General features: G+C 35.8%; 1 protein-coding gene across 5 annotated transcripts in view; it reads right to left on the reverse strand.

Annotated features, from left to right (window-relative positions):
* Positions 1–19,463, reverse strand: part of LOC121368141 (dedicator of cytokinesis protein 3-like) — a 137,049-nt gene that overhangs the window by 98,992 nt on the left and 18,594 nt on the right. For all 5 annotated transcript variants that reach the window (XM_041492733.1, XM_041492735.1, XM_041492732.1 and 2 more), the window contains 11 exons: positions 14,614–14,682; positions 11,335–11,404; positions 10,021–10,121; positions 9,061–9,183; positions 8,238–8,362; positions 6,712–6,810; positions 5,956–6,019; positions 4,549–4,655; positions 3,449–3,620; positions 2,381–2,478; positions 1,056–1,148 (listed from right to left, as the gene is read on the reverse strand). In XM_041492733.1, coding sequence (XP_041348667.1) covers positions 1,056–1,148; positions 2,381–2,478; positions 3,449–3,620; positions 4,549–4,655; positions 5,956–6,019; positions 6,712–6,810; positions 8,238–8,362; positions 9,061–9,183; positions 10,021–10,121; positions 11,335–11,404; positions 14,614–14,682 — 1,121 coding nt within the window. The remainder of the gene's footprint in view (positions 1–1,055; positions 1,149–2,380; positions 2,479–3,448; positions 3,621–4,548; positions 4,656–5,955; positions 6,020–6,711; positions 6,811–8,237; positions 8,363–9,060; positions 9,184–10,020; positions 10,122–11,334; positions 11,405–14,613; positions 14,683–19,463) is intronic.

Genomic DNA, 19,463 nt, shown 5'->3' on the forward strand with positions numbered 1-19,463 from the left:
TAAAATTAGTAGTCACATGACCCTCTTGACAGAGTTGTATTTTTCATAGAATATATTCTGACATAGAAATTATATTGTCCTGCATGGAATAATTAATGGTGGTGTGTAACCTAAATAGGTTTACTATCTATAGTGCAAGATGTGCACCTGAAAGTAAACACTATATATTATATGACTATTGTTAATAGGTTTACTATCTATAGTGCAAGATGTGCACCTGAAAGTAAACACTATATATTGTATGACTATTGTTAATAGGTTTACTATCTATAGTGCAAGATGTGCACCTGAAAGTAAACACTATATATTGTATGACTATTGTTAACAGGTTTACTATCTATAGTGCAAGATGTGCACCTGAAAGTAAACACTATATATTGTATGACTATTGTTAATAGGTTTACTATCTATAGTGCAAGATGTGCACCTGCAAGTAAACACTATATATTGTATGACTATTGTTAATAGGTTTACTATCTATAGTGCAAGATGTGCACCTGAAAGTAAACACTATATATTGTATGACTATTGTTAATAGGTTTACTATCTATAGTGCAAGATGTGCTGTAACTACATTGTATAACATGAATGCTATATTCTACAATGATTGCACAAACAGCTCAACTTAATTGTGCAAATTCTTCGAACTTCTCCTATCTTTCAGCTATGCCTCTATTTTCTCTCTCTTAACACACACATACATTTTCTCTCTATGTCTTTCTCTCTCTCTCTCACTGTCTCCCTCTGTCTCAATCACTCCCCTTCTCCTTCCCTTTCTATGTCTCTGTCTGTGTGTGTGTGTGTGTGTGTGTGTGTGTGTGTGTGTGTGTGTGTGTGTGTGTGTGTGTGCGTGTGTGTGTGTGTGTGTGTGTGTGTGTGTGTGTGTCTCTCTCTCTCTCTCTTTCTCTCCCCCCCCCCCTCTCAACAATGTACCTATTTTTCTCTCTCTCTCTCTCTGAACTATCTGTGGATAGGTTTTAAAACTAATCAATCAAATATCGCAATTCTTCATTTTATATTCCCCCGTATGTTGATAAAGTTGTCACATATATTACCAAGGCATGAAAGACTTCCAGAGCAAATGGAACACGAGTTCCTTTCTGGTCCACAAACATGTTGAACAGTGAATCCAAAAGATCTTGTAGATACTGAAAGGAAAATGGTGCAGTTATTACTTAACACATTCACAATACATGTAGTTCAGACAGTATTAACATTAAAAACAACACACACATAACAAATTCGAAGGAAGGAAATGTTTTATTTAACGATGCACTCAACACATTTCATTTATGGTTAATTGGCATCGGACATTTGGTTAAGGACCACACAGATATTGAGGGAGGAAACCTGCTGTCGCCACTTCATGGGCTACTCTTTTTGAGTAGCAGCAAGGGATCTTTTATATACACCATCCCATAGACAAGATAGCACATATCACGGCCTTTGATGTACCAGTCGTGGTGCACTGGCTAGAGCGACAAATAGCCCAATGGGCCCATTGATGGGGATTGATCCTAAACCAACGGCACATCAAGCGGGCGCTTTACCACTGGGCTACATCTCGCCCCCTACCTAACAAATAAGAAGGCTTTGTGTTAATAAAACTTTTTGAGTCAAATTTGCAAAAACTTTGAGAGTCTGAACTCAAGACTTGAATAGTGTCTGAGACGTTATCGTCATGACAATGCCATACAAATTGCATGCATGTCATTTAAGATTGAGTTTAGACTTTAAAAGTTTGTAAATTCAGTTTTAACTTAAATGCAGGTGTTTAAGCATTGCAAACGTATATATAGTTAACCATGTTTAAAAACGAAAACAAGCTTTGTCAATTTGGCCTTAAGTGCCTAGACTCAAGACACTATCAGAATCTGAGACTTTAACACCATGACAGAGACATAGAAGCTGTATGCATGTGACTTTATCAAAGATTTGAGTCTAGACTTTAGAAGTAACAATTTAATCAACATAATCACCACAGATATAAATACAACAACTATACAGCTCTCTTTGGAAACAACAGGCATTATCCTTTACTATTCTAGATCCACCTAAGATATTGACACGCTAATTTTAGCGGCATCCTGTAACTCCGACGAGGTCACTGAACACATCAGTCATCCCATTCAGTAATTATCTTCATAAGATAATCAAATAAAGTTTTGTTTAACGACACGACTAGAGCACATTGATTTATTAATCATCGGCTATTGGATGTCAAACATTCAGTATTTGCGACATATAGACTTAGTGAGGAAACCAGCTACATTTCTTTATTTGTAGCAAGGGATCTTTTATATATACGCAATCTCACAGACAGGATAACACATACCATGGCCTTTGATATACCAGTCATGGTGCACTGAGGAAGACTTACCCGGATGACCTCATGACCTTTGAGGTTAATGAGATTGCGAAGACACTGTTCTGGGTTCTTTTGTGATGGTGTCCACTGTAGGATGGCTAACAGCTCCGCTGTAATGCAGAAAAAAACAAACAGTAACAAGCATTCTGAGAGTACTGCTAAAGTAATACATGTCCCCCTACTGAGCCCAACAAATTTTCATATCTCCGAAATTCAAGGGCCATCACTTCGCAAAAAATTTGTTAATCGCCATGAGAGTCTGTAACAGTACATGATACAGCTATACACAAAATTTCAGCTCAATGTTTTGAGGCATTGTGAGGGAAAAAAAAGACCGAAAACTATTTTTGGTATCTCCTAAGTTCAAGGGCCATAACTCTGTCAAATATGGGTAAATTGCCATGAAAGTCAAACTTGATTTGTAACAGTACTTGATAAAGCTATACACAAAATTTCAGATCAATATCTTGAGGCATTGTGCAAAACACATCCTGAAAACTGAAAGTGAGGAAGATGGCCAGACAGATGCATGCACAGACAGACGCACAGACACTGACAGACAGACATATAAACAGACAGACAGAGATGAAACCTACATGTCCAGTTGGACAAGTAGGGGACTAATAACCAGTCTAGTACATATTTAGTTAAACCTAGTTAAGAGTACTGAAAACATCTGCTTTTTAAAAATTTCATTCTCACTAATAGCATTAATTTCCACCTTTTAAGTCCATATTTTCCCAGTAATGTGGGACTGAATGTAAGGATTGTTGGACAAGTTACATTTCTGACTAAACTGAGGGTTAACCTACAACATACATTTTTTGTACACTTCTGATTAAACTGAGGGTTAATCTACAATGTACATTTCTGATTAAACTGAGGCTTAATCTAGACATTTATTAATAAACTGAGGGTTAATCAACAACATATATTTAATAGTTTACAATGGTTAATAGTAAACCAAGGGTTATCTACAACATGCATTTAATAGTAAACTGAGGGTTCATTTCTGAGTAAACTGAGGGTTAATCTACAACATACATTTAATAGTAAACTGAGGGTTCATTTACAACATACATTTCTGAGTAAACTTGGTGGAGCAGAGGAATGTGGAGACAGTAATGGATTCCTTGACAGTTCTCTGGAATGGAATGTTAGCGGGCAGGCGTGGAATTATTGCTGAGTCATTGTAGTCATCTGGAAATGTGGGCAGATGTTTGTACTCCTTCAGTTTCTGAATGTTGTCACACTGAAAACAATGAGAAACACAACACCAATATGAACATCACAGACATGATCTAACTTCCATCATTTAGGTCCTAATCTAGAATTGAAAAAGTAGAAAAGGTAGGAGAACTGACTTCTCCATTCCCAGAAGAAAGGGGAGAAGTGCAAATAAAAATAGGCAACGTGAACATTTATTGGTACATCTCATGTTTTGTCATTTTTTCCGCGATCATTCAGAAATGCTCTAAATTAGACACTCAGTTTGAATCGTAATATTTTGGTATCAAATATTACTACTTCCAGTTATAAAACAATAAAATAATTTTCATTAAAATGCATAATTAATATGACACTGTTGCGTTAAAATAAAATTGAGTATTTTCTGGCATTACTGAAATTAACTTGGCCGAAAACTACACGCTTGACTGGTCACTGCAACTGATGTGACAGGTGTTGATGTACTGTCTGGCACCAGAGTCAAACCATGGACTGATAAGGTGTTATGTGAGCTGGGGACTTTAGCCAACTTTCGGTGAAAAAAACCCTTAATTTCTCCACCTAGAAGAGGTCCTGTGATTATTCAGTCTGCAACAGAGTGATTTTTATCCTGTGGTCCTAGAGTCACATGTGGCCCATCAGTAAAGGTTTTTGTTTGTTTTGTTTAACGACACCACTAGAGCACATTAATCATTGGCTATTGGATGTTAAACATTTGGTAATTTTGACACACAGTCTCAGAGAGGAAACCCGCTACATTTTTCCATCAGTAGCAAGGGATCTTTTATATGCACCATCCCACTGACAGGATAGCACATACCACAGCCTTTGATATACTAGTCATGGTGCACTGGCTGGGATGAGAAATAGCCCAATGGGCCCACCGATGGGGATCGATCCTAGACCGATTAGCATACACAAATACAGTTGAAGCCTAAAACCAAAAGCTTTACCTTGTACACACACAGAACGTGTGTTCCGTCGGGCTGGGTGATGTTGTTGTTGGACGTGATGTTGATGAAAGAAAACCCATACAGCTTCTTCTCACTCTTGTCTCGAGCTGAAAGGGAGACTATCAATGTATTTCATCGACTATTGTGACATGTGGGTTATATAATGTTTACGTTATTGTGTGACTTGATTTTAATTTATTTTCAGGCTTCTATCTAATAAATTACCTACAAACTAATGAGTGAACGGCTTTGCCGATTCACAGTTTCTGGATGATGTTTTTTGTTTATACCTTGATGAATATAAACAAAGTAACAGACAATCCTTATAATTAAAATGGAAACATACATGTACTTACTAATAACAACGCTCAAAGCTCATATTTTATTTTGTCTCAATAAGACTAAAAAAACAATACAAAGTGACGTCATCAGATATGATGTTCTCCCATGTTATTTTTGAGTTCATCCAGAAATGAACAAATTTGTGTTTTAAGCACACTATCTTTGGTACACATCTCAGCTGTCTAGGTTGTCTCTCCAAGACAGAGGTTAATTTTTACGGGATTATACCACAATTGCAGTTAATCAGGCCACTAGGTGACAATAGAAAGAAAGAAATGTTTTATTTAACGACGCGCTCAACACATTTTATTTACAGTTATATGGCGTCAGACATATGGTTAAGGACCACACAGATTTTGAGAGGAAACCCGCTGTCGCCACTACATGGGCTACTCTTTCCGATTAGCAGCAAGGGATCTTTTATTTGCGCTTCCCACAGGCAGGCTAGCACAAACCATGGCCTTTGTTGAACCAGTTATGGATCACTGGTTGGTGCAAGTGGTTTACACCTACACATTGAGCCTTGCAGAGCACTCACTCAGGGTTTAGAGTTGGTATCTGGATTAAAAATCCCATGCCTCAACTGGGATCTGAATCCAGTACCTACCAGCCTGTAGACCGATGGCCTAACCACGACGCCACCGAGGCTGGTAGAGGTGACAATAGAGGCATTTTTCTTTATTTTATTTTGTTGGAATCAAAAGTGATTCGACTGCTAGGTTGTGCAAAACTAAAACTAAAACTACCATAATTATGGTACAAAAGCAAGGTTATTTACTGAAGCTAGAACAGAATGTTATATCATATAGTGTGTTGCTTGTCTACAGAGTATATTCAGGTTTAATGAGAGTTGCTTCCCTTTTCAAACCCCTGGAAGTAAAGAATGGTAATATTTGAAACTACCTTGGTTCTTTTTAATTAGTAGAATTCTTCTAATGTCGAAGGCTAAACATTGTTTTTCTGGTTTATTTTTACACAGGCTAATAATTCAAAACCATTGTCGTTCATCAAGCTGATATAAATAAGACTTTTAAAAACAGCAACAAATGTCAAAACAATATTTACTTGAACAGTGGCAAAGATCCAGTCTAACATGGGCTCCAATAAACTTCTCTATAGGAATGGAAAGCTAAAAACAGACAAAAAATGGGATTAGCACACAAAACTCATTACATATGGCATAACGACAAACAAAAAGTAATATGCAGACCTTAATATCCAAAGTATAAGTTGCAATAACTAAATACTTGAGTGTTAGAAGATAATCTATTGGACAAAACTACCTTGCAAGCAAAACACTAGAATCTAATATTTTTTATTTTAGAATTTTAACAAAAACCACTAGAGCACCTTGATTTATTAATCATCAACTATTGGATGTCAAACATCTGGTAATTTTGACATATAGCCCTATAGAGAAAACCTGCTACATTTTTCCATTAATAGCAAGGGATCTTTTATATGCACCATCCCACAGACAGGATAACACATACCAGGGCCTTTGATATAACAGTCATGGTGCACTGGCTGGAATGAAAAATAGCCCAAGTGGCCCACCGACGAGGATCGATCCTAGACTGACCACACATCAGGTGAGCACTTTGCCACTGTGTGCTATTCAGTAATGAATGCAGTAATACTTCCAAGACCAATTAAAACATTTATAGCAGAATTTTTATCTGGATGTAGAAAGACAAAAACGTTAACATTACAATAGAAAAAGAAAAAAAAAAAAAAAAAAAAAAAAAAAAAAAGTTTAATAAGTATATTGTAAAATAATACATTTCTGTGATCTATGAAGCTAAGACAGAAAAAGTTTACCTTTATGATTTCATTCCACTTTGGGTTGTTGCTATGGTAATACACTGTGGAGAAGTAGTGGGTGGTCGGAGGTTCACCGCACCCACCTGAGATACAATCCTGGAGAAAAACCAACATAGCTTTATGTATTTCATTTTAAATATTTAAATATTTTTGAAGATTACTGTGATCAATGCAACTTTCTTGAAGTTAATATGACAATGTGACCAATGAAAATACAAAGATTAACAAAAGTCTGTAAATTATTATACATACCGATACTTTAAAAATCATCATCAATAGTCAGTTATAATCAGTTTGCACCAACTGATCAACTTTCGATGAATTCCACAATTGGATATAAGCACCAAAATAACTATAAACGAAACAGGGTGCAAACCCAGAACCGTACCAGCCATAAGTAGCATTAGCTTTATGCAATTAGTCGCACCAAATTGTCACATGCGATCAAATCATACTGTGAGAACACCTAAACTGGGACGACTTAAGGTCTTATATGTGTCAATTTTTGTATGGTCAACAAATCGCATAATGAGAATGCCACCTTAACCTTCTGACTACTGCAGGCGCGATATCTCACCCAACTTCATTTCTTAACAAGATGATGTTTATTTTTTTTTCAATTAAAAATACCGTGGAATTTTGAGTTCAAAATGTGGTTTTCGGCAAGTATTTTCGCTTTACAACAATGGTGGCATGCAGCGGTCATTTTCAGGGATTGATAGCTGATTGTGACAGCTAATTTGATAATAAATGTGATCGTTTTACCAACAACGAAAATGACCAAACATTTGGATATGAATCGTATTTATTTTTTTTGGGGGGGGGGGGGGGGGGTGTGTTAAAATCTGGTCAGAAAACCACAATGTATATAAATACTGGATAGCTGGCCACAAATGCCTGTAAGTAAACGTGACTTTTTCAATTTTTTGCCTAATTTTAATCAATATTAACTGATCTAAAATATTATAAAAATTATAAAAACTAACGAAAATAATACCAATTCAAATATGAAATTTATTTTATGTATTTATAAAACATTTAAGTGAATATATGTGAGTAAAAATTATCAACTTGTACCCACTATGGTACCCAATGTGGTTTTTGTCCAAAATTAATCCAGTAGTCTAAAGGTTAAGGCAGATGGTTTAACCAAAGTTTGTTTTGTTTCATGGCACCACTAGAGCACACTCATTAATTAATCATCGGCTATTGGGTGTCAAACATTTGGTAATTCTTACTCATAGTCATTAAAAGAAACCTGCTACATTTTTCCATTAGCAGCCAGGGATCTTTTGTATGCACCATTCCAAAGACAGTAAAGCACATACCACGGCCTTTGACCAGTTATGGTGCACTGGTTGGAACAAGAAAAAACCCAATCAGTTGAATGGATTCATTGAGGTGATTCAATCCTGCGACGCAAACATATAGACGAGTGCTCAACCAACTGAATTAAATCCTGTTTAACCACTACGCAACCAAGACCGATGAATCCATTCTGTTTGAAATTTTAAGATACTCACGGGAATTTCGTTGTCCTCACTGTCAAACACTGTCACCTTGATCTCTATGTTTTTTGCAGCCTTCTTATTGCCACGATCAAAATCACCGCTGCACAAGCCTATGTACAGGTCATTCCGCATTTCATCTGAAAGACAAACTGCGTGTCAACAAACACGGAGTATCTGGTATAACAATCACTAGTCTGTAAAAGGTTTTTTTTAAATTTGATTTGTTTAACGACACCACAAGAGCACACTGATTTATTAATCATCAGATATTGGATGTCAAACATTTGTTAATTTTTGACATATTGTCTTAAAGAGAATACCCGCTTCATTTTATTTCATTAGTAGCAAGCAACCTTTTATATGCATCATCCCACAGACAGGATAGCATGCACCATGGTCTTTGATACACCAGTCGTGGTGTACTGGCTGGACAGAGAAACAGACCAATGGGCCCACCAATCAATCCTGACCGACCACACATCAGGCAAACGCTTTACCCCTGGGCTATGTACCCCACCCCCCCCCCCCAGTCCATAAAGGACTTGTCAAATAGAGAAATCAACACATTATAAATGTTCTACTAGATTTGATATCATCAAAAGCCTTCAATACAACAAGATTATCAGAAATTTCAACCTCATCTTCAAAAATTACAAATTGTTTCAAAAGCATTAATTGCTAAAACTCAACACATTTTGCTTTGTTTCTTATTTATATTGTATCAAAGAAGAAAAAAACAAAAATGGCTAGAAGTAAAAATAAGAGTTTAAGCAAGTTTTATAAAAAAAAATTGAAGCAAATGATATTTCTAAAGGTTTACAAATTATATTCTCACCTGGGTTGATAACCTCTGAAAATGTCATCTGCTGTACGATGCAGCACTTTTTAAATAAGGTGGGATGTTTAACTTTCAGTTTGGCCAAGTCACCATTCAGTAATTTCAGACCCAGAGCAAGACCTACATAAAACAAACACAACAGTAATGCTAAAAGTTTACCTCATTTTGGCCATTTTAAATAAAACAAAAAAAGCATTCCAAGAGTACTGCTAAAGCAATACATGTCCCCTACCAGGTCCAACAAATTTTCGTATCTCCAATGTTCAAGGGCCATAACTCTGTCAAAATTGGTTAATCACCATGACAGTCAAACTTGATCTGTAACAGTACATGATAAAGCCATACACAAAATGTCATCTCAATATCTTGAGACGTTGCAAAAAAAAGAAGTCTGGAAAACTATATGTGGGACAGACAATTGGACAGACAGACAGATAGAACAATGGAAATAAAACCTACCATTCCCTCTGATTTGCTTTGGAATTTTTCAATCATTCTCAAAATGGAAACGTCATGCATAAAATTTATTGTTAAATTGTAAGGAAATACAAAGTGACGTCATGGGAATACTGACATCCTTCTAATTAAAAATTAGCTATAACATTACAAACGAAAGAAAGAAATGTTTTATTTAACAATGCACTCAACACATTTTATTGATGGTTATATGGCGTCAAACATATGGTTAAAGACCACACAGATATTGAGAGGAAACCCACTGTCGCCACTTCATGGGCTACTCTGCTCGATTAGCAGATAGGGATCTTTTATATGCACCATCCTACAAACAGGGTAAGTATATACCACCACCTTTCATATGCCTGTCGTGCTGCACTGGCTGGAACGAGAAATAGCCCAATGGGCCCACCGACAGGGATCGATCCCATACCAACTGCACATCGAGCGAGCGCCTTACCACTGGGCTACTGGGAAGGAAAGAGTTAAAAAAAAACTTACTAATATTCTGTTTCTCAGGTGGAGGCCTTCCAGGAGTCTGAAGTTGACGTTTAATCAAAACTTCATGGATGTGTGAGTGAGAAGATTCACTGTCGTCAGTTCTGAAAACAAACCATAAGAGGATGTGATATTTGTAAAACAGCTAGAAGTCAATACACAACAAAGCAGCCAGAAATAAAGAAAGAAATGTTTTCTTTAACAACGCACTCAACACATTTTATTTACGGTTATATGGCATCACACATATGGTTAAGGACCAAACAGATTTTGAGAGGAAACCCGCTGTCACCACTACTCTTTCCAATTAGCAGCAAGGGATCTTTTATTTGCACTTCCCACAGGCAGGATAGCACAAACCATGGCCTTTGTTGAACCAATTATGGATCACTGGTCGGTGCAAGTGGTTTACACCTACTCATTGAGTCTTGCGGAGCACTCACTCAGGGTTTGGAGTCGGTATCTGGATAAAAAATCACATGCCTCGACTGGGATCCGAACCCAGTACCTACCAGCATGTAACCGATGGCCTAACCACGACGCCACCGAGGCCAGTCCAGCCAGAAATATGACTAATGTTTGTCTAATATTCTGTCAAACAGATGATAAATAAACATCAAAATATGAAACAAACAAAACCATTTGATCACATCAACGAAAAAAAAAAATCAAATAGTGTACATTTAATTTGGAATAAATTAACAAAAAGGAATAAAAGGTATGAATTGTAACTCCCATATATGTATATAAAATATGAGCATTCAGCACTGTGTGCAGAAAATTAATAATAGATGACACCATTGGGGTGTTTGACAGCTTGAGCTAGCACATATAAACAAGACTATAAACAATATCATCATCGCTGATTGGATGAATTCAACCTCTACTGGCTTTAAAGCCGAATCACATTGTTGACAACTACAGTTACTCTCCTATCTTTAATTACCGGTATATTTCACCCTTGTTTTGTCCAAACAGAATTGTCATACAGTGACAAAGATTCCACAAACTAGATGGTCACCTATATCGACTCTGATAAGATCTCCTATGACAAAAGCATGTAATTTGTTGCCACCTGCCATTTCGTGTCATTGTTAATTAATATAATGCTGGGGGTTTTGTGGGGGGGGTTGAAAATTTTCCATCAAATATGATATACGGAAACAATAACATGTAAAAATCGCAATACACAAAACTGTACTGCAGTTCGTATCGAACTGATGACACATCGTGGTATACCGGTTTATTGCTGCAGCACTATTTCCATTCTTAATAACATTACTGCCTGTGGATATTAAGTTATAAATACAACCACACCTGTGTATGGGAAGTGTAATCTCAAGCTCTTCCTCAAGTCTCATTCCCGTAAAACTTTTCAAGTTCAAAACTGAAAAGAAATGACAGTTAAAATATGAGGTGTCAGTTAGTAAGAACCTACTACCAGACTACTAGATATGTCCCGCCATCAACCGATCTATGCTATCGATCAATCACGCTGCATCATCAAAGGATCAGTCGTTAGTGTAGCCATTAGTAGGTCACACTGCCCCATCAAGGGATGTTGTTAACGTAGATATCAGTAAATCGCACAAGCATCAGTCAATCAATCTGCACCATCAAGGGATCTGTCATTAGCGTAGCCATAGGTAGATCATGCAGGCATCTATCGGTCGCACCACGCCATCAATGGATCCATCGCTAGTATAGCCGTCAGTAGATCGCGCAGGCATCTATCGGTCGCACCACGCCATCAATGGATCCATCGCTAGCATAGCCGTCGGTAGATCGCGCAGGTATATATCGGTCGCACCACGCCATCAATGGATCCATCGCTAGCATAGCCGTCGGTAGATCGCGCAGGTATCTATCGGTCGCACCACGCCATCAATGGATCCATCGCTAGCATGGCCGTCGGTAGATCGCGCAGGCATCTATCGGTCGCACCACGCCATCAATGGATCCATCGCTAGCATGGCCGTTGGTAGATCGCGCAGGCATCTATCGGTCGCACCACGCCATCAATGGATCCATCGCTAGCATGGCCGTCGGTAGATCGCGCAGGCATCTATCGGTCGCACCACGCCATCAATGGATCCATCGCTAGCATGGCCGTCGGTAGATCGCGCAGGCATCTATCGGTCGCACCACGCCATCAATGGATCCATCGCTAGCATGGACGTCGGTAGATCGCGTAGGCATCTATCGGTCGCACCACGCCATCAATGGATCCATCGCTAGCATAGCCGTCGGTAGATCGCGCAGGCATCTATCGGTCGCACCACGCCATCAATGGATCCATCGCTAGCATAGCCATCGGTAGATTGCGTAGGCATCTATCGGTCGCACCACTCCATCAATGGATCTGTATTTTTATCATGCATGTATCAATTGATCATGCTGCACCATCAATGGATCCGTTGTTAGCAGTCATCGGTAGATCGTGCAGACATCTATCGGTTGCACTGCGCCATCAATGGTTCAGTCGTTAGTTTTTGGAAGGGTTATTATATCAGAAATGTTCCAAAGGCATTGTCGGTATTTTTGCAGTCATAATATTACCCACCCACCCCAAACAAAATTTAATTATTGTAATGACAGGCTAAAATGTGCAAATTGCATAGTTTACTCCCAATGTAAGTAACAACTTGTTACTGTGAATAAATTATTTAACTACAATTTTATTATAAAAAATGTTTTAATTATAAATTATGTTTTGTAGAAAATTAGGTTAAGACATATTATTGAATTGGACTAGTTCTCACTATTTGTCTAATAATAATAAAACAAAATAATACTCCATAAAATAAAGAAATAAGCATAATAGCAGTATCATTGACTTCACTACAGCTACATGTATGCTGTTTGTCAATATCTATATTAACAATGGATCCATTGGTGGTGCAGTGTGATCGATCAATGCTTGTGCTGTCTACTGATGGTTACTTTAACAAGGGATCCATTGATTGTGCAGCGTTCTTGATTAATGCTTATGCGATATACCAATGCTTACGCGATCTACCGATGGCTACACTAATAACAGATCCAATGATAGCGAAGCACAATCGATCAATAGCACAGATCAATGGATGGTATATACGTAATAGATATACTCTTAGACTAGAAGATAACACAGTGGTCAGCAGTCATAATTAACCTGCCAGATTCTATCACAACACAAACTGTCTATTATACTTCGCAAACTGAACTCTTAAGTCAAGTGTAGACATCAATTTTGAGCTATATTTCAGAAAGTACATGTATAACAGTTACTGAATTACTCTAAATTTTGTTCAACAACATCCAAACTTTATTTGAGCCAGAATCTATAGTCTTTATTTGAGCCAGAGTCTATACTCTTTATCTGAGCCAGAGTCTATACTCTTTATTTGAGCCAGAATCTATATGGTAGTCTTTATTTGAGCCAGTCTGTACTATTTATTTGAGCCAGTCTAATCTTTATTTGAGCCAGTCTATAGTCTTTATTTGAGCCAACCTATACTCTTTCAGTCGAGTCTATTATATTTATTCGAGCCAGTCTACAGTCTTTATTTTACCCAGAGTCTAGTCTTTATTTGGGCTAGACTAGTATTTATTTCAGTCAGTCTATTATTTTTATTTGAGCCAGTCTATACTCTTAATTTGAGCTATAGTCTATAAACTATATCAAGGCGATCACTATCTTGTGAAAGTCAGAGGCTTTTTGATAGATAGATAGATAGATAGATAACAATTTAACGTGTCCATATACCACTAGGGTTTCGAACATGCCCATCCAGAATCCGACCTCCGATAAGATCGGTGGCCTGACTCGGGATGAGGGGAGGATAGAGTTGAAAATGGGCAGAATTTTGAAAATAGCTATTAGTAAAAAAGTTAATAGAATTAAAAAAATATATATATATATTAAATAAAAAGTTACAAGCCAAAAATAAAAAGAATTGACTGCTCGGCCGAATATTTATATAATTTGGAGCATTTTAAATGGACAGTCCAAAAAGGCTTTTTGACAAACATCCATGTAGGTGACTATATCTATCGAGTGCAGTGAGCTATATTAGCAGGAGGTTGTGGCCGCTGCAGTAGCCACTGAGAACCACACCCTGTCACCTACTAAACTAATTAACAGTCCGCTACATTTGAATCATTTAAAACATTAAAAACAAATTTGCAAGAAATTTTATTTCCATTAGAAACCTCAAAAATTTTCATTTTTATTACAAAATGCCTGTCATATTGAGTTATTCTAAATTTAAAAATACTAAGTTGTACATGCTACTGACAAGAGATTCACCCATTCATATTTAGCAATTCAGTTCTTTATTGTAATGGATTTTTAAAAAATATATTATTTAAATGTTGTAATGTTCTGGCTCAACAAACTCATTAAAAAATGATAGTGGCTTTTATTCAAACTGAGAACATAGACTTGTCGTCTGCTTGGATATGACGTATCCCCAGGATACACTTCCGGGCATTGTTATATTAGCACATCCGGTAATAGTAATTAAACAATAATAGTTTCTATATCACTATTGGTATTAATGTTATATACATTACAAATGTGATTTGACTTTTATGGTGGAAAATGCCAATTACCTGCTACACCCCAAGGCCGCCTGTATTTAAACGTTGGAACTTTTTTGCTTGACTCCATCAGAACACGTCCTGCAAAATAAAAGTTAAGAAAACAGCCATGTTACTAAAACAAATTAAGTCAAAAATTAATTTCATTAAGAAAAGCACAAGTTGACTTTGAAAACATAAATTGGTGTGCATGATTGAGAAAACAAGAACATGTTCATATCACTCTGAAATATCAGTTCTACACAAATGATAAAGGAAATAAAATGTTTAACAAAACCTAAGCAAATGGTTTACCAGTAACCTATGGCTATGTGGGTGTCTAACCATAAGCGTATGAGATGGGGAGGTGGGCAAGGGGGCATCTGCCCAGCCCCACCCCCAAGTTCTGGAGCAAATTCTCAAATTTGGGGGGAAATCATAGATATTCGGGCAAAATGTACTAACCTGAGGCCTTTTTACAATGAATTTTCATCATTCCACCAGCAAAAGTAGTTGTAATCCAGGTAAGAATGCATAGTTATTCATTTGCAACCCTATATACATGTAGCTGTTTCGAAGTAAGGCTAATATAAGAAAAATGTGTTATCCAGATTCAGGCATTTTCACTTAATTTGGTGAAAAAAAACAGCCTGCCCACTCCCCTCTACAAAAATGGGTGCCTGTAAGCCTGTGTGTCTAACATATGGGTTTTTTAACACGTGATTAATAGAGACAGATAGATGTAATCCACTGTCATTACATAGGCTATTCATATATTTTAAACAGAGAGATATAAAGAGACAGTGAGAGACAGAGACAGAGAGACAGACTGTCATATATTCATATTAACTGATCCACTATATAACTAAGAAAATGTTTTGCCGGTTGGCACAATCAGTGCTTTTCTTGAGAATCCTTGGCGACAATTATAAATAATTTATTAAAATAGCAATTTTACGAAGCAATCTTAGCACTAAGATCACCGTAAGTGCTACTTTATGCACTCAAATGATCCTAGCACTAAGATCGCATCATAAAATGGGGCCCTTGTCAATATAGAGATGTAATTCAAACTGAAATTGTGACGTGAAACTGTGAAACTTTAACATGTTTGTCACTCTTATTGGAGTTTGTAATAATATAAATTTAACAAGCATTCCAAGAGTACTGCTAAAGCAATACATGTTCCAACAACTTTTTGTATCTCTTTAAGTTCAAGGGCCATAACTCTGTGAAAAATGGGTAAAATGCCATGAACATCAAACTTGATCTGTAACTATATATGATAAGGCTATACACAAAACTTCAGCTCAATATTATGAGGCAGTGCGAAAAAAAGAAGTTCTGAAATCTGTTTATGGAACTGATGGACAGACAGACAGACAGACAGACAGACAGACAGAAAGACATAGTGGTTGGATCAGTAGAGGATTAACAAATAGTAGTAAATAAAATTATTTGAATGTAATTGTTTATGGTCATGTAATTCAAGGTACAATGTTTAGATTTCACAAGAAAAAATTAACAAATATTTCTGGGCAGCAAAGGCCTTCAAAAATACACATTAATTCTTTGTTATTCAATCTCCCATCCCCACTGTACTGACTCATGTATGTGCATTGTACATTTAAATAAAACACAATCAATTGAAGTGCATATTGTGTTGTTTTTGTTTTGTTCTCGACTTTACTGTCATATGGTAACCTCCTGCATGGTAACCTGAATGACCATTCTCGACGTTATTTCAATTTCTGCTTTTATAAACATAATTCTGACTCATCATATTCAAAAACATTTTGGCAGGGAACAATCCGTGACTTCAACAAACGCAAAACAATTAGCACCGGTTTTCAAAAATAATTTAAAACAATGGGATACAACAGCATGTATAAATCAATAGTCATGTGCTGTCAAAGGTTCACATTAAATAATTAATATTAGCTAGAACACTTAGTACATGTACTAGATGTTTTTTTATAAATAACAGACACTACCTGTAGTACATATTCAAACAGGGTCAAGTTGTGACCAACATTACTCTTACACAAACGTGTCAGTCAATAATATTTAGAACAAACACAAACGAAACATGCCAAAACATACACTTTCTATATAGTTCCACAGTTCTACATGTCATATATTAAATCAAAAACACACACCATCAAATCTTAACTTTTTAAAATTGATTAATAGTTTCTTACATCTTATTAATAAATATTAGTAATAAATATTTCTGACTTTTGTTAGCCATTTTCTTTGAAGTTCTATAACTATTTTCTTGTTTTGTTTTGTTATCTTGGTTTCAAGTTATGACTGCTATATTTTGGAGATATAAATTTAAAGTGATTAGTAATCATAATGAAAAATACAAAATGAAGAAAACAATCATTTCCTTTTTTCATGAATGCATATACTTTTAACCTGGCCTGTCATCTAACCTGATTTATTCCAAATGTCTTATCTTAATATCTCAACAGCCAATAAGATGGTTGTAATTTTTCATAGTTAGTAACCTAACGTAGTGAAAAACAAAGATTATTATTGCATACTAATTTAATCTTACTATAATAGTAATAAATACAATTCTGACAGTGCAATAAACAAGAAATGTTTTATTGAACATACATGTAATACAAAATATTGCATGCATAGTATGGGTTCACCTGAATGACATAATGTCCCTAACTAGGAATGACATCATGTTCTTTGCCTGGATGCTCGGCATTCTGTCAATTCCATAAAATTCCAGATGAAGTAAGTTGTGTTATTTAATTAAACTTTTGTTAATCATTATATAGAAAGGTGGTATGTAATAAATACAGAACCACATACGAGTTGTTTTGCCATATTATTTATTGCACAAGTTTGTAGTGTGCAAGTGTGGTATAATCTTCTTGCCCACTATAAAAGAGTCAAATTTATCTTTTTTCTATATTATGATCGGCACTACATAATTTGAATAAGTGAAAAATAAATACATGTATCATTATCTTTGTTCTATAGTATGATTAGCACTATGTAATTAACGTAGTCAAAAATATAGATCCTTATAGTTTTCTATATGATGATTGATAATACTATGTAATGCATATTTAAAAAACATCATTTTGGTACTAGTCTACAAACCATGCATCTTCATTATTTGTATGACACACACAAAACATTATAACTACCGTAAAGAGAAACATTTTCACGTCTTAATATTTCGCATTTGGCACCTCAACTAGGGATTTCATAAATTTGCAATGATGTTATGGATGTATACTGGTATACGTTCGCTCTCACCCCGTCATATCATTAATAAATTTTAAATTCATTTCAATACTTGGCCATCAGCCATTAATCATTCCACACATTAACCTTTAACCCATAGGAGTCACCTGACTCGCTATTTCATTTGAAGAGAAAACAGAGAAGTGGGCCAAAGTCAGTGGTTAAAATGATGTCCTGTACCTGAACGATGATACACTATTTGGGCTAACTGATGGTGGTTAAAATTATGTCCTGTACCTGAACAATGATACACTATTTGGGCTAACTGATGTCACTGACCTTCCACTGAAAGGAATTATTTTTGTGTGGAAATTAAATTTGTGATCAAATTATAATTTTGCGTTTTCGCATGGATTATTTTGTGAATGTATTTCCTTTTACAGTATCTTTCAGGCTTCTCAGAATTAAAAATCTGCGTGACTCATTTATTGGTTATGCAGAAATAAATCCAGGTAACCTATTTCCTTTTTGCATAATCCGTTATATCCAAGTAAATGGTCATTCAAATTTTGCACAAACAAAAAATAGGTTACACAAAATTAGATTTGTGCAAGCAACACGTGAACGAAACTATCGTTCTCGCAATTTTCTGAGGCCTGTCTTTAAGACCTTCCATGTTTTTGTAACAAAAATCTTAATGGACTGTTAGTCTCATCTTAAATAAAACTTTTGTCAAAATGACTCCACTCTTAAAACAAGATAATTTAACCATCTCTTTATCTCTCCAAATGGTATATCAAAAATTGTTACATGTATATATGTCAAAAGAAAAACATTAAATTTTACTGAATGGAATCTCCATGTGTCCACACTAAAATATATAATAGATGAAGGGAAACCAATATTTAATAATAATATTTAACTCAAAAATTACAGTTATTCAAAATTAATACTGTTTTTATAATTTATTTAACTAGAGTCGATTCGGGTAATTTTGTACAGTATGTAGGCCAACTCCATACACACAAAATAAACATGATATATATTCTATGTTATTGTGTTTTTACTATTAAGAATAAAATTCTATAGTCATAAAGTGATTCGCTGTATGTTTGTGACTATTTTTATTAATTAAAGCATTGCATGCTGATTGGATGATAGTTCTTTGTGTGCAAACAAACCTGAAAATTCCATTCTTGATGTTGAAAGCACCAGCTGATAATTTCAACATGCGTAATTAATATGTTTACAAGTAAAATGTACGTATAAAACTGATTCCAGAATACATGTATATATAAATTATCATTCATCCCAAGAATAAATAAATGAAAATAAAACCCAATTTTGCATGTTCATTTATTTTTTTATCCATAATTTAATAGGAATTTGATTACATTATGACTGTACAAAATTAGCCGGTATGATGAGACCAGAAACAATATTGCTGTACAATATGAAACAGAGCATATGTGAAGAAAAAAACCCCATCTTCTTTGAGTTCACAAAAGGGAGATAATTCTGGCTTAGGTTACATGTGATGTCAGATGCATCAAGCAAGAGCTGCACATTGCTGATTAGCCAAACGTGTATGAAATTTCCCAAATCAACTCTAATACAAGCTCAGTGTTAAATAGGAGTCAAACTGAAAACGAACCACATTGGAAAAATAA

The sequence above is a fragment of the Gigantopelta aegis genome, chromosome 3 (genome assembly GCF_016097555.1).
Source record: "Gigantopelta aegis isolate Gae_Host chromosome 3, Gae_host_genome, whole genome shotgun sequence".
Lineage (NCBI taxonomy): Eukaryota > Metazoa > Mollusca > Gastropoda > Neomphalida > Peltospiridae > Gigantopelta > Gigantopelta aegis.